General features: G+C 39.8%; 1 protein-coding gene across 1 annotated transcript in view; it reads right to left on the bottom strand.

The window, feature by feature from the left end:
* Nucleotides 1-16,199, bottom strand: part of DCC (DCC netrin 1 receptor) — a gene marked incomplete at both ends in the record, with an annotated part of 936,944 nt that overhangs the window by 17,136 nt on the left and 903,609 nt on the right. Inside the window, one exon of the mRNA XM_081097320.1 lies at nucleotides 8,433-8,645. Coding sequence (XP_080953446.1) covers nucleotides 8,433-8,645 — 213 coding nt within the window. The remainder of the gene's footprint in view (nucleotides 1-8,432; nucleotides 8,646-16,199) is intronic.

Here is a 16,199-nt window from a genome sequence, read left to right as displayed (position 1 = left end):
CAAAAATATAAATCTATGGTTGCAAATATCAAAAAATTTCTATATGTGACACGGCACCAGAGTTAAGTTAGGGTTTTTCAAAATGCTGACATGCCGAGCTCAAAAGGTTCGCCATCACTGGCCTAATTCATGGTCACAATCTTTTACTCCTCCTTAAAAAAGATGAAACCAACCCTTTCCAGACTAGATTTTACTTTCCCCATTGATAGTTGTGGGAAATTGCAGCACGAAGAGGTCAAATGACTGACTCGAGGCTGACCCAGCCGATAACCAGGGAGTTGGGCCCTGGGGGAGATTCATAGTTCTCCTCGGGTGGGTAAGTGCTCTTTCAGTCACAGGCTGCTCTGCCAGAGAAGAGGCCTGGAAAGTGGGTGGAGGTCTCCCTGCCACATGGCAACGCCGCCCTGCCTTTCACCCGCACTGTGGTGAGCATCAGCTCAGACCCGTGTGCACAGGCAGCCGGTCTCTCTCACCCGACTGAGGTACCTCTCCAAAGAGGAGCCAAAAAGGAAAATAAACAGATCACTATGATTTTAAATGCAACACCAACGGACGCTATAGGTAAAATTAGCAATCTTGGGCTTTAAAGGCTAACACACTACTGTGGTGTAAACTATGCCATTTCTATTACAAATCCCGACGCTGGTGATCGCAGAGGTAGAAGGATACAAACAGCTGGGGAAGGAAACAGAAAATGTGAAAGAACGTTGAAGAGGGCAATTTGGAAAAGATATGGAAAAAGCAGTCATTTGAAGTTCCATTATCCTTACGTCTCTAATATGCAATTATGTCATAATATGTCTCTCATTTTGAAATCAGTTAGGCTTACTTATCACTGTTTTTCACACACACACAAAAAGAAGCTTGCTAAAATCCCTTTACCACAAATGATAAAGGCATTCTCTTTGGAGAGCCTTGATGTTCCGGTAAATAGATTCTGGCAATAAGAAAATCAGTCCTGCACGCCTACGATAATAGTCAATGCTGTAAAACACACAGGATGTTTAACATGGCACTTGAGTTCTTTGTTCAGTTTTGCCAGTAGGATCAAAGTTATACACATCCAGAAGGGCAGCTTTAACTGTTCTTACACATTCTTTTAGATGTTATAGGTCATATCTTTAGAAATACTTTGCTGATGGTTAAGTTCTCACTTGATTTTCATATCACAGATTTTTGGTTTTCATTGTGTTCGATTTCTCACAACACATTTTCAATGGTCCATTAACACAGAGCTTTATGTGGACATGTTTTGTTTCTTTCAAAATTTCTCCTTGTTTCCAAGGAGAAATGGGGAAACTATAAAGCCTGACATTAATTGATAAACTAGAAAGAACTCTGTCAACTGCTTAAAATCTTTATTCAAATAAAAATCTTTCTTTTATATTATTTCACAAAGCAAAGAAAAATCACAGAGAGAATATCCACTCTTACTTCTGCAACAATTAAGACTGTTAGAGTTCAGTATCTTCTAAAGAGGAAAGACTAATTTCACAGATGAGAATAATCAGGATTGAGGGGAGTAAAATCAATTCCCCGACTGGCATAATGAAGAGATTAATCCTCAAGACTCCATTTCCACGGAGCTGCACACCCTGCTTTTAAGAACAAAGTGGATGCTACTCTTCTCCATTTTACTATGGATGTCACCGTGTGTCTGTTTATTTTCACAAAGTTAAATTATTAAATAGAATTTCCAGGGATGGTGCTTTCATATTGCTTTTCCACCCCATGCAATTTACTTTCACGTTAGCCTGAGGTGTTAGTTATCGTTAGGGACACTTAGCATTTTCTAATCAACTGGTCATGGGTCTGGAAATCATTTTATCTTACCTGCATCTATCATCAATATCTAAACTTTTTACTGACTCTCAGGTTGCCTCGTTTCACTTATAATCATCATTAGACTTAAAATTGAAACTTGAATTCAATTTTTGGCTCTTACCTTTATTATTCTATTCTGGAAAACTAAACAAATATTGACTGATTCCGTTATGTGTAAGTGTTTGTATAAAGGTCCCAAGAGTAATGGTACATGATTCTGGAACAGTTACGAGCTATTCAACCCCTCTGAATATCTATCTACTTCTGCAGCTATACTAGTGATATTAGTTAAGCCTCAGGTAGGCATGAATTTACTCAGAAATGACCTCAATAAACTATAAAAGGTGACAAAATTAAAGCATCAACCTTATTAATTTCATCTAAGCTGGTTTTTAAAAAGACATTTTGACCCTCAAGGTATTTCATAAATAACAAAATCTATATAGCAGTAGTTAACCATGTGACTTACCAGGTTCTTAGGAAATGGGAAAGGAATATTTTCTCCTTTGAAACAATCTTTTGCTCCCCTTTCCCCTCACCATTCTCTGCTATTCACAAGTCACCACAGTACAACCCAAGGACATTCTTCTTAAATGATATAGTTCAAATTATGGAGCCTACTAAGTAACAAAGTTTTGAAAGATTTTTTGAAAAATTTATTTTATGATTATCTAGATGGCAACTCAATACTTTAACCTTTGAGTTTAATTGTCTATTAAGTTCCTAGTTAGCCTCAATTATATAGCCTATATACTAAAAGCCTAATATGCAAATCGACCAAATAGCAGAACGACCAATCGCTATGACACACACTGACCACCAGGGGATAGACGCTCAACACTGGAGCTGCCCCCAGCCTGCAGGCCCCAGGCCAGCCAAGGTGGGTGCCAGCGGGGGTCCCCCCAATTGCTCCACCAGTCGCCCCGCAGAGGGAGGCTACTGGTGGCAGTGGCAGAGCTGGCTGGCGAGTGGGCAGTGATGGGGGTGGGGCTGCCCCCCTATCACCCCGCCAGTTGCCCCACAGATCAGCCCTGATCACTGGCCAGGCTTCAGGACCCTGCCCATGCACGAATCTTGTGCACCGGGCCTCAAGTATATATATATATATATATATATATATATATATATATATATATATATATATATATATAAAATCTAGTAATTCTTGGGTTAATATTTTCTTTTATTTTTTAATTGGGCAAAAATTTGATCAAAAGGATTCAAATTGTGACTCAATTGTGGTCATCCAGTCCCTCCTCCCAAAAGCTTTCCTCAATTCTAAAAAGTACCAGCCATTCATTTTTTAAATCTCCTTGGCCCTCACATTCTAAGCACAATCTGATAATATTCTCATGTGTCTTAACTTATTTTCACTTTATACTTCCTTCTGCTCATCTTTACTTTTATTATTGGACTCCAAAGCCTTGGCTATCCATAGTGTCTGGTACTGAAAGCAACAAATATCAACTCCCTTACTCTCTACCTTCCTGTGAAGAACTGTGCAGGTTGGTCAGGTGAATTTAAGAACATAGGAGCTATTCCAGAGGACTTGGCTAGTCCCAACTCTTGCTATAATGTCTTCACTCCATGTAGCCTCCATGAAGGACTAACACATTTACTCAAATACTAAACTACATGAACCTACCTGCCACAGACAGTTCTTGTTGAGGAATATTTAATTAGGATCATTCTAGAAGTCTACTTGTAGAGGAAAAAAAAAGTCAATTCAAGAACGAGTGTTCACATCATGAAGAAAGTTAAATAAGATCCCTTGTTTCCCTTCAATGTTATATTGTTTTGAGTTCTTTGAATTTTAGCCATTAGCTCAGTTGTTGACCCTGGGCAAGCTGCTTTGCTTTCCAGGCCTCAGCTTTGTTACCTATAAATGAGGCAACAGACTCGTGGCTTCCACATAAAGAATTCTCTCAAAGTTGTTTCCCTCTCTGAGATTATTAGCAGAGGTCTTTCCTACATATGGAATGCCATCACAGAGGAAACAGTAATTTATTAAAATACCAAGTAGGTTGGTATAACATTGAAGGGAAACAAAGGATCTTATTTAACTTTCTTCATGATGTGAACACTCATTCTTGAATTGACTTTTTTTTTTTTTTTCCAGAGTCACAAATATTGGTAACATATAAGGCAACTTTAACTTAAATACTTTTTTACCAAGGGATAATTTAGGATGACTAGATCAAAGCAAATCACATTCCATCTATGAAAAGTATCACTCAGGGATGAGAATAGGCCAATTTCAAGGAGCTACTAAAACAAAACAAACAAAAAACCCCACACAGATGAGCTTACACATAAGATGGAATTTGAAAAGGCAGTAGTTTAATTTTCCACCCTAGAATGGATTGGTGTTATTGGTTCCAATACTGCCAGATCAACATACCCCTCGTGCTTAGCTGTGCCAATGATTGATTTGATCCGACGGGCCCGAAAAGTGACCCTCTTGTTTCACTCACTAGAGGATGTCTGATCTCTTGTGACCTCATCCTCTGAGTGAGGTCAGCAGAACAGAACACGCTTGGGGCATCCTTGCTGAACTCCCCGGACGGTGGCCTACAAGTGGCCCAGGAAAAGCAATTGTATTAATGCATTCAGGTAATTTATTGGCGGTTTTGTGTGATAGCATATTTACTGAAACGAGGCCTGTCATAAAGATCAGGCTGGAGCAGGAGCACACGATTTCCCGACCAGCCAGATAAGAGAAATCAAGTGCCTTTTCTGTCCCCTGCAGCCACCTCCACCCACTCCGTGTCCTCCGCGCTCAGACAAATTGAAGCGCATGCCACAATTCGCAGAGGGAAAATCAAACTCAATTTCGCAGGACAATGAAGTGAGTTTTGGTCTTGTCATGTCCACTGACATATTGATCCTTAGAAGATTGAAAAGATGAGAATGTTCTAGGGTCTGGCTTTTACAAATAAAAATGGATAGAAATGCAATGTGTACATGAAGGACAATAGAGCATTTATGCAGCTTTGCAAAGATGCAAGAACTCGGGGGCTCATGTTGCAAAACGGCATACGGTGTAAAAGTCCCTCTCGAAAGGGTCAGCTTTTATGTCCCTTTAGAATTACAGCCTGGAAGACAAATGGTCCCCTAATCCAGGTTCATTTAAAGTGCAGCTGATCATTTCAGCGCTAAAAGGAATTTTCACTGGTGAAGAAAAAAGCCCCACCTTCCCTTGGCCTTTTGTCGAATATGTGTCAGATCTACAGTGCCCTCAGCCCAGCGCTCCATCAAACATTTTCCATTTAGCCTGAAAGGGACGGAGCCAAATCCCTTACATGTCCACCCTGTGATCTGCAAAGTGCTGTGACTGCGGCCTCCCTGAGTTGCATGAAGAGCGCACGGTTATTCACGTCTGTGGAGGAAGCATTAAGAAAGGGAACCACGCCCGGGCCGGTTTGGTTACGTGGATGGAGCCTTGACCTGCAGACTGAAGAAGTGTCCCAGGTTCTATTTGGGTCAAGGGTTTTGGGCTCGATCCCCACTAGGGGGCGTGCAGGAGGCAGCCGATCAATGATTCCCCCTTATCATTGATGTTTCTATTCTTTCTCCATCTCCCTTCCTCTCTGCAATATATATTTTAAAAAGAAACAGAACCGCTTTATTATGAGGTGATGATGAAATTGTAAGAAACACAATGAAACACCCCAGAGTCTAGTAAGTGAAATTTCCAAATCAGCAGGTGAAAGGAAAACAAGCAAACAAACGAATAAAACCAAAGGGATGGATCTGTGTTTCCGGGCAGGCAGGCTTCAGACTCTATGAAAACAGGGTGGCCTCCTAACTCCCACGTGCTGTGGAAACCCCGCAGTCCCCTGCCACGCCGTGGACACCATTACTGCGCAATGGGTGCTGCCCTGCGCCTCATATGTAAGTGCTGCAAACAGCTGCGTGTCTTAGTGGAAGGCAACCAGGTCAATGACGCCCGCGGAAACCCACGTATGGGAAGGGCAGGGGGAAGGAGCATCTTCATCGATCCTCATTTTCAGGTTTCAAAGCAGAAAGAGCTTCTTATCAGGCAGGATCTTTAAAACATTATAGCGCCGCCTCCCACGGCCCCACTCGAGAGGAATTACTTGTGTTAAGTAAAGATACATTCATTAGTAATTACGCGGCCTTTTATTGTGAAACGCAGAGAAAATTTCTTTGAGATGTATTTTTTTTTCAGCCGACAAGAGAATGACCTCACTTCATCAATCAGTTTGACTAAAGTAATGATTTTCTTTGAATTAAAATTGGTTGAAAGCTCTAAGTATTTCATTTTTTAGGCTGAGACACATGTAGTTAATGTCACAGCTAATACATTTGTCAGTCAGCTAATTTTCTTTTTCTATTAGAATAAGTAAACATCAGCGCTTTCTTAAAAGCACACTATTTACCATGTGTCAGGCGCAATGCAGGGAGAACTTATTTGAAAATCACGAGGTAGGACATTATGAAATGAACTGGAATCGCAGGCAGACAATGCAGGGGAAGTGTGAAAGGAAAAGGCATTTAACGATTCCAAAGTGTTGGCGGGTGTGCCTCGAGGTGAGTGGGGGAGGGGGCGCTTAGAGGGAAAAGATGAAAACTATAAAATCAAGCCCAAAACGCAGGACACGGATACTGGAAAATATGAAAGAAGCTATGGCTTTTACGAAAGTTCAAATAAAAACAAGAATGAGAGTGAAACAAAAGAGAGCTCATAAATGTATGATGAGGACAAAAAGAAAATGAGATCTTGCCCACATGACGTAAGATCAGAGAATGGTTCTTCTTAGATGCTTGTGATTTGGGAGAACAGGTGTAGAGATTGAAGAACAAACTCTATTTCAAAGCTTTTGAAGACATAATATACCCGCTCGTGCTACAGGGTGTCAGATTTTGTTTACGGCAGCTGCAGTATTTTCATAACTAGAAGAAAACAATACCTAGTCAGTAACAATGGCGTCACTTTGTCCTGTCTACTGGCAGGTGCGCTTTCTAAAATTAGAGTTCTTTGGGGTCCTTTGTTATCATAGATCTCTGGAGCATGAGGTGATGTCCAAACTGCGCATTCCAAACCAAACATGACCACCGCCGGAAAATGTTCATGTAAAATGGACTTCCGAGTACCATTTTTAGCTTTTTTTTTCTCAATATATAACATAGTTACTAAAAAACCCCCACTTTGCTTGCAAGTAGAGAGAATAGTTAACAGTACAAAGCGCTATAGCACTTTAGTTTTTGCAATAAAATTATGTTCTTCAGCATAGGATAGTTAAATCTCTTATGTTTCCTTTTAAAATGTGAGTGAAGAAGCCAAAAATAGTAATAATACTGTGAAAAGTTTGTATGGTGACAGATGATTACTAGAATTAGCGGGATGATCACATTAGAAAGTGTAAAAATGTCAAATCATGTACTATATTGTACACCTGAAACTAATCTAATACTGTGTACCAACTATGCTTTCAAAAAGGCTTGTGAAGAAACGGTATTCCTTAACTCAGGATTAGTTCAGATGTTTCCAATTTCCTCCTTTTTATCAGTTTTGGAATAATTTAATCTGATCGATTTTTAAATTTTTCTCTTTTTCTTAAATGAACACAAACTGAGAGCTACAAATGAGTTCCTAACATTTCAGAACCCGTGCTTTCTGCAAAGAGTAGGAAAGGGTGCATCAACACTCCCTGGCTGAGGAGCCTTAAACATGCTACTTCAATGCCCCGTGTCCCAGCTTCCATATCTGTGAGGTGGGGCTAAGAAAGTAGCTACTCACGAAATTGTTTTGAGGATTGAATGCAGCAGTTCTCAACCTGTGGGTCGCGACCCCTTTGGGGGTTGAACGACCCTTTCACAGGGGTCGCCTAAGACCATCGGAAAACACATATATAATTACATATTGTTTTTGTGATTATTCACTATGTTTTAATTATGTTCAATTTGTAACAATGAAAATACATCCTGCATATCAGATATTTACATGACGATTCATTACAGTAGCAAGATTACAGTGATGAAATAGCCACAAAAATAATTTTCTGGTTGGGGGTCACCGCAACATGAGGAGCTGTATTAAAGGGTCGCGGCATTAGGAAGGCTGAGAACCACTGCCCTACAGCGAGGAAGTTGGATTCCACACAGGTTCTGACACTCTTTCTGGCCCTGGAAGTCTGCAGTAAGAATCCCCAAAGATGACTATTGACAGGCACCGAGCAGAACTATGAGAGCAGGCGCTGCGCCCTGAAAGGTAGTCTGCAGACTCTCCTGCCTCTAACTCCAGCTTTGGAGTCTAGCCTTAAATGCTGGGACCCACGTGGCAAACGGGAGAATCAGGAACTTTCCCAACATTCCCTAGTGGGCAGACCCACGGCCTGTCTTAAAAGTACTCACCGGGCCTTCAGGATTAGTGACCAACTTTCCACAGGAAGGAAGGGCACCGACAAGCCAGCTACTTTGAAGCCAGCTATGTAAGAGCTGCACCTCACACACCAGTACCAGGCATGGGCACATGATCACTGTTGGGAACATACGCTGCATCCGGCCTTCTCAGGAACCCTCATGGACACAGGTAGCGGCATCAAAGATAACGCTGTTTGCAGTGTGACAAACGGGCACTTTACCTGGCTGCGACAGGAGCGGCGTGTAAGGGACTTTCGGTTCGATTGCACTCATTGGCGGAGGTAGCAAGGGGTTAGCAAAGCTGCGGAGCGGGTGCGTTGGGCGGACACAGGCTGTGGGGATGGTCCTGCTTGGTGCCTCCTCGCTGCTGGGATGCTCTGGCTGCGCTGGGGGCAACATGGGTGGAGGTTGGGTGGTTGGTCCTTCGTTCACTGCTGCAATGAAGAAGTGAAAATCCATTCATCATTCCAGGACAAAGCTTGCTTCCCCTATCCGTGGTCGGCAAACTCGTTAGTCAGCAGAGCCAAATATCAACAGTACAACGATTGAAATTTCTTTTGAGAGCCAAATTTTTTAAACCTAAACTATGTAGGTAGGTACATTGTTATTCACTTAATTAGGGTCCTCCTCAGGCAGTGATGGCGAACCTTTTGAGCTCGGCGTGTCAGCATTTTGAAAAACCCTAACTTAACTCTGGTGCTGTGTCACATATAGAAATTTTTTGATATCTGCAACCACAGGAAAACAAAGATTTATATTTTTGATATTTATTTTATATATTTAAATGCCATTTAACAAAGAAAAATCAACGCAAAAAATGAGTTCGCGTGTCAGAGGTGTCATAGGTTCGCCATTACTGTCCTAAGGCTTAGGAAGAGCCACACTCAAGGGGCCAAAGAGCCGCATGTGGCTCGCGAGCCGCAGTTTGCCGACCATGGCCCTAGGTCATCTGAGAGCCCCTGGATCAATGCAGAATGATCTGTGAAGATCTGGCCAGCCTCTTCTTCATGTTACGAGCATCCCCATTCTTCTTGGTATATTCACGGGATATGATAGCACTGCCCCTTTAAACAACAGAAATAGATCCAGCGAGACAGGCCTCTATTTTTCAGGAATAGTAGTAAAATATGTACGGCACACACTACATTGCCTGAACTGTCTGGGCGCTGTAATCGTAAGTGATGAAGCGAGAAAAAAGAGTTATTTCTCTCTTCATAAGTGGCAATGTCAGTGAAATTCAATGTACCAAACCCAGCTACAGCTGCATTATTATCCAGCAGCCAATATGCCAATTCTTCTGTGATTTACACATGCTATGCCAACTATCAAACACATCTGTTACCGGGTGTTAAAGGCGTTGCTAATAAAATGACACAAATAATACCCCTAGCATTATCTTCCATAACAAAACAGAAGTACATCCAACTAAGTTGTTACACGAGGGACGACTCGGCGGGAACAAACTGAATGCAGAATGATAATTTTTTCTCTTTTGTAGCAAACCTCGTAATTTGCCATTAGGTTACTATGCGAAGAAGTTTTGCATAGTCATCTGTGACAGACTTTGGGTATTTGGACAGTTTTGCATAAGGAAACACACCTTTACCCCCAGAGAACACAGTTGAATGGACTTAAACATTGGCAAGGCAGTTACCCATGCTGAGGACACTGTGACTTGCCTTTATTCATTCAGAGGCAAAGTCAGTAAGTAGGTCCAAGTGAAATCACACAGGAAAAGAGCTGCATGGTAAGTAGAAGTGTTGATAAAGTAAGAGTATTTCTGATTATTTATTTCTTAAGAAAGTTCTATTGGGTAAGTTGAAAAAAAAATGCAGTAATAGAAGATAATATCTCACTTCTGAAACATAAATTTTAACCAGGAACTATTTCAAGATAATTATTTTGTGAGATAATTTTGAGGCAACTCTCTGGGAGGCTCAGTGAGGTCAGCCAAGGGCAGAAGAGATAGAAAGAAAATCTGATAATGCTGAAGGGAGTAGAGATTAAGATAGCAAAGAACAAGAGACACGCTATTAAAGATATGCAAAAATGAAATGTGCCTTCGGAGGGGATATGATATTACAACTCATTTTTCTATATTCAGAAAGGGTTGGAGGTCCTCTGGGTCACTGAGAAGACTCAGGCTCGCCCCACGCAAAGATGAGGATGAGGAGATAAAGGGCTGGCTGAGGACAGGATGTAGCAACATAGCAACCAGAGCCAAAAACAGATAAACACTTGAAAACAACAACAATAACAAAAAAGAGTTCTTCAAAGAAGAAAAATGCAGCCAAGAGAGCAAAGTAGATAGGACTCTGGGGGCAAGAGGAGTTTGAACTGAAGGGCCTCATCCCTAGGCCAGGAAGCCCTGTTAAAAGTGGAGAGAGGGGCACATGCGTGCAAAATGGCAAGAGCTGCAGGGAAAACATTAAGGCACATTCTTGTGGTTCTCAGGTAAGAGCAGAAGGGATGGGTCTTCAGGTAGACCTTATAGGAGCTACATTCTACATGCCTGCTAGAATGTAAAGGGGAGAGGAACATGTGTGCTTGTGTTCAGTCAAGATTGTGTAACCTGTAGGATGAAAATACAGTATTAGAGATAAAGACAATTATAAAGGTTTTAGTCTGGACTGTTATTCAGTTTAAAGGAGAAAATTACCAATGCTCTATTGTCCAAGTGAAAAAAAAAATGTCTCCACTGTAGGTCAGAGAGAAGCAGTGGCTCGGACCTATATGTAGGTCCCTCCTCTTCATTATCAATGGGCTGTTTTTTAAAAATATATATATATATTTATTCATTTCAGAGAGGAAAAAGGAAGAGAGAGAGAGAGAGAGAGAGAGAGAGAGAGAGAGAGAGAGAGAGAGAGAAACATCAATGATGAGAAGGAATCATTGATCGGCTGCCTCCTGCACACCCCCTACTGGGGATCGAGCCCACAATTCGGGCATGTGCACTTGACCAGGATGGAAACTGGGACCTTTGAGTCTGCAGGCCAATGCCCTATCCACTGAGCAAAACTGGCCAGGGCAATGGGCTGGTTTTTGTTAAAGGGTCCATATTATCATATTAAAATATACCTCTCTAGGGAAAGAAAGTTTGGAATTTCCCTCAGAAACCTGCCTTAAGTAATTCCCTCGATCAAAGACGGATTGCAATTAATTCATACCATATTTTAAAAATGGCTTTTTAGTCATTAAGAAAGTATTTCATGAGTTTTTCTTTTCTTTATTCCTGCCATCATATTTTTCTCATCTCTCCTACATTTTTTAAATGAAAGAGATCTATGTTAAAATATTATTGCGGTCATAGCTTTAACAAAATTTACATGCACATTTTTAGTCTGAAATTTAGTTTTTTAAAAACCTCAAGCTTCACATTAATTCTGATGATGTCGCTGAATTTTGGGGGCTGCTCCCATTCTCGTTCTCTTTAACGGCATTCTCATCAGCATCTGATACATAAAGATTCTCTGTGTGCCCAGTCCTCCATGCTCAGGTGTTTGCCTGGCCACCATGATTCCCATCGGAACCACCACGATGTGACTCTTGACTTTGAGGGGAGGAATGGACAGGATGTAGCAACATAGAAACCAGAGGGACCTGCTCTTTAGTGAAATCAATCCTTACCACCACACATAGGGAAGAGGAACATGCCTAATCTAGTCTGCTAGGTGGGGAATGGAAGGGCCCATCCTCCTGACTAAATGTATCAGTGATTCATAAGGAACTGTTTTTGTTTTGTTCAATATGACAATTTTGCTTAATACCTAATACAATGAACAAGGTACAGGATTCCATAGACAAATCACAACTTTTATATTTTTATATGGAGCAAAAGGAATGCTGTTCAGACCTGGCTGACAGGTAAGGCAGGGAGAACTCTTAAACAAACACAGTATCATCTGCTCCACTGGAGGGAGGCCCTCATTTTAGATGAGCCCCTTCGGCCAGTCCAGGCACCAGCTCCAGGACGCCTATGTGAAGCAGATTGGCTCACGACAGGACATTAGCTGTGCTAAGAGCTCTGAAAGCAAAGAAAACCTCCATTCACCCACAAAGTGCAGCCTCCCTGTAATTCAGAGAGTAAAGCAAGAATCAAACGTGCCCCAGCAAGGCACTTGTTTGCAAAGGAAGAAATGTTAGAAATACATTGTACAAATAGCACACAATTACACAACGGAGTCAAATCTCAGGGCACTTTATAAAAATTTATGTCAACACATAAATCACTGCAACAGAATAACTGCCAAATATATTGCAAAAATTCAAATGAGGATTTTTCTTCTGTCTGAAATAGCAACATTTGAAAGAAATAAAGCATACCCATGACTCTAGGCAAAGACACTTTGAGACATAAACACCTTTAGGAATGTGCTTCACTCATCAATCTCAGAAGAATAGCATCAGGCAATATTTCTGAGTAACCCCAGCTCCTCACAGCCTAGATTTTTTATAAGAACCTAGAGAAAAATCTATTAACTCCCTTGCACTCCTGGTATTATCTAGATCAAGCCCCATTGTAAGTTAATTTCCAATTTGGGGTAGAGCTGGAGCAGAAAAATAACATAGCAAAAGTTGACCAGCCTTCTAAGACAATGCTCAACTTGAAAGGAACAATGGACATCACCTGACTTTCTCTACTCCTGCTTCAAAGATGAAGAAGTGGGGGTACCAATTTTGTCATGACTTGGCCCCAGGACTATCTATCGGTTGAAGTTTTTTAAAGATAGCACTGCTCCATATTTTCCACGGACAACTCATTTGCCTATTGAGGCTAAGGTCAAACCTGCAGTGTATTGGTAGGAAAAGAAAATATCTGTCTATCAAAACTGCATAAATTCTGTCGATAGATCACCAAATGTGTGTAATGCGAATACATTATATATTTTTTCCCCCCTTACAGTAGGAGAGGCATGCAGCTGTATTTGGGACTTCAGAAAGCAGTGTGTCTCTGGGGGCCGGGTTTCAGTGATTTATTTCTTGTAAAACTCAAAGGTCTTTTGGGTAACTTTGGAGGAAGAGGAGCCTGCGCTTGCACACATTTTTCTTTTCCTATGTGTGCCTTTCGCTGTTCCTCAAGGTGACTAATAAGACATCTCTACCCAGAGTCATGAAGTGTTTTCTGCTTGAGAGAGAACAGGGATGTTTAGAGTTCTCCAAGGCATTTAGAAACCAATACTGAATGGCTGGGAGTTAACTGTTTCTGACAGTGATTCAGAGAATATTTAGTTTCCTAGAAAAGAGGATACTTATTTTTTTCTAAGCAATCACTTGGAAACACACATTTGTTCCCATTCCTTTGGCACTGCACATAGCTCTGCTCAAAAGTCCTTGACGAATGACTGAAGACATATTTTTAAAATCCATGACATCTAGGAATAGAAGAATGTCTATGCGTTTGATTTTAGATGAGGTTCAAAAGCACTCTGTCAAGAATCCTTTATTTATATAACTTTATATAATTGTTATATATTTTATTATATATTATTTAAAAGTTATATAACTACCTTTTCAATTATATCTACTTTTAAACAAATTACCAAAATAAAATCTACACAGGGACTAAAGTTTTTTTTCCTTCCTTTTTTTGTTCCTTCCTTTCTTTCCTTACTCATTTCTCCCTTTCTTAATAAAGCTTATTTTTTAGAGCAGTTTTAGATCCACAGCAAAATTGAATGGCAGACACAGAGGTATCTCTGCTTCCACATATGCGCAGCTTCCCACACTATCCAAGTCCTGCACCAGGGTGGCTCATGAGACTCTAACCACCGACAAAAACAAATTGTGTACTAGTTCTTTTATTGCTTTCTTTTTCATTGAACTCTCACTTTTGGAGTCATTTCCCCTGTGATTCAATGCGACAGTTTTGCATGTTGTACCAAATCAAGAGAGAAGGACAAGAAGAAATGGGTTACTGGATTTTCCAAAGGAGGCTATGCCTTTAACTAAGGAAAAGAAATTATAGGAATACACTATGAATAAATAAGATTAATTTTTAATTTAAAAAAAGTAGTAAACTTTGGCTTATACCCGTATTGCTGGAGTGAACAGATAAAGGTCATTCTATACATCCTTCCTACACAAAGTGAGAGAACATAAATGAAATCAAAAGAAAGTAGTAGGAAATGATCCAAAGAGAAAACTAAACTAAAACTAACTCTCTTTTCTGCTGGGGAGAGGACATTTTAAAAGTTGAAAAGGGGACTTGTGGTTCTGAATTCTTTGACTGAAATTACCTTCCTAATTATCCTGGGTTTTAGAAATTTTTAGTTATGGGACTTCCCACATTTTTCTCATTTAATTCCCTCCAACATGGTTTGAGGGACTATTTTCTCTCAAGGTTTCTGCACACAACTCTATTCTGTAGATATGATGTGCAGTGAGAAAAGGGAAAATAAACCCAATTCTCTCTTGGCAGATTTTTGATGCCTTTTAATTCTAACCTTCCTGCATCTAACAATTTATGATTTGTCAGAGATATAGCTTACTTCACAAATATATTTTATTGCTGTTACCATCTTCTCTAATACAAAACATCCTATTTCACATGAGCTGCTGAGTCACCTGTTCTTAACTAAGAGAAGAAAACCATAAAATCGATTTTAAAATGTGCTTGAAGGGAAAAAAGTCAAATGGTACAGGAAAAATCATCAGGGTATATATAATAGCTTGAGAGTCTCTCTATTCCCACCTTTCTTCAAACAAATGAAATACTACTACCAGGATACAAAATCAATAGCCTCAAATTAATTGCATTTCCATACATCCACACAAATTCTCAGAAAAAAATTAAGAATATAATCTCATTTAAGATAGCATCAAAATAAATGCTTAGGAACAAATTTAGTTAAAAAGGGAAATATCTATACATTGAAAACTATAAGACATTGATAGAAGACATTGAAGAAGATACAAACAAATGGAAAGCTAATCTGTGCTCATCAATTAAAAGAATTAATATTGTTAAAATGTCCATACTAGCCAAGGTGATCTACAGATTCAATGATATTTTTCACACAAATAAAAAAAAAATTCCTAAAAAGTATAGACCCAAACAGCCAAATAAACCTTAAGAAAGAACAACAAAACTGGAGACATCACACTTCCTGATTTCAAACTATATTACAAAGCTATGGTGACCAACATAGTATGGTGTGGGCATAAAATATAAATCAATGGTATAGAATAGGGAGTTCAGAAATAAGCCCATGCATATATGGCCAATTAATTTGTGACAAAGGAGCCGAGATTATACAGGGTGGGACAAAATTAGGTTTAGAGTTGTTCATATGAAAAATAATACAATAATTAATAAATAATACAAAATAAACTGTATTTTGTATATTCACAATTGTAAACCTACTTTTGCTTCTAACCTGTACAATATAAAAAGACTACTCTCTTTAATAAATGGTGCTGAGGAAACAAAATTGTCACATAAAAAAATAAAACCAGACCCCTATCTTACACCAAACACCAAAACAACTCATAAAGGATTAAGGCCTTAAATTTAAGACCTGAAGCTATAAAACTCCTAAAAGAATATATAAGGGTAAGCTCCTTGACCTTGGTCTTAGCAATGGTTATTTAGATTTGATGCTAAATGTAAAGGCACCAAAAGCAACAATAAGCAAATGAGGAACCACACCAAATTTCAAAGCTCCGATACAGCAAAGGAAACCATGAACAAAATGAAAAGGCAATGTAAGGGTTGGTAGAAAATATTTGGACACCATTTATCTGATAAGGGGTGAATATTCAAAATATATTTAAGAACTCATAAGAACTTGTATACATGCATATTAGCATAACCAATGGACACAGACACCGGGGGGGGGGGGGGTGAGGGCATGTGGGGGAGTGGGGGGCAATGGGGGAGATAAGGACACATATGTAATACCTTAATCAATAAAGAAAAAAAAAACCAAAACAAAACTACAAAACTACCAATTGTTAAAAGACAAAACAAACAACAAAACTCATGAAAC

This window comes from Myotis nattereri (genome assembly GCF_964212035.1).
Source record: "Myotis nattereri genome assembly, chromosome: 8".
NCBI classification, from domain to species: Eukaryota; Metazoa; Chordata; class Mammalia; order Chiroptera; family Vespertilionidae; genus Myotis; species Myotis nattereri.
Note: the sequence above shows the minus strand (reverse complement) of the source record. Positions and strands in the feature narration are given on the sequence as shown.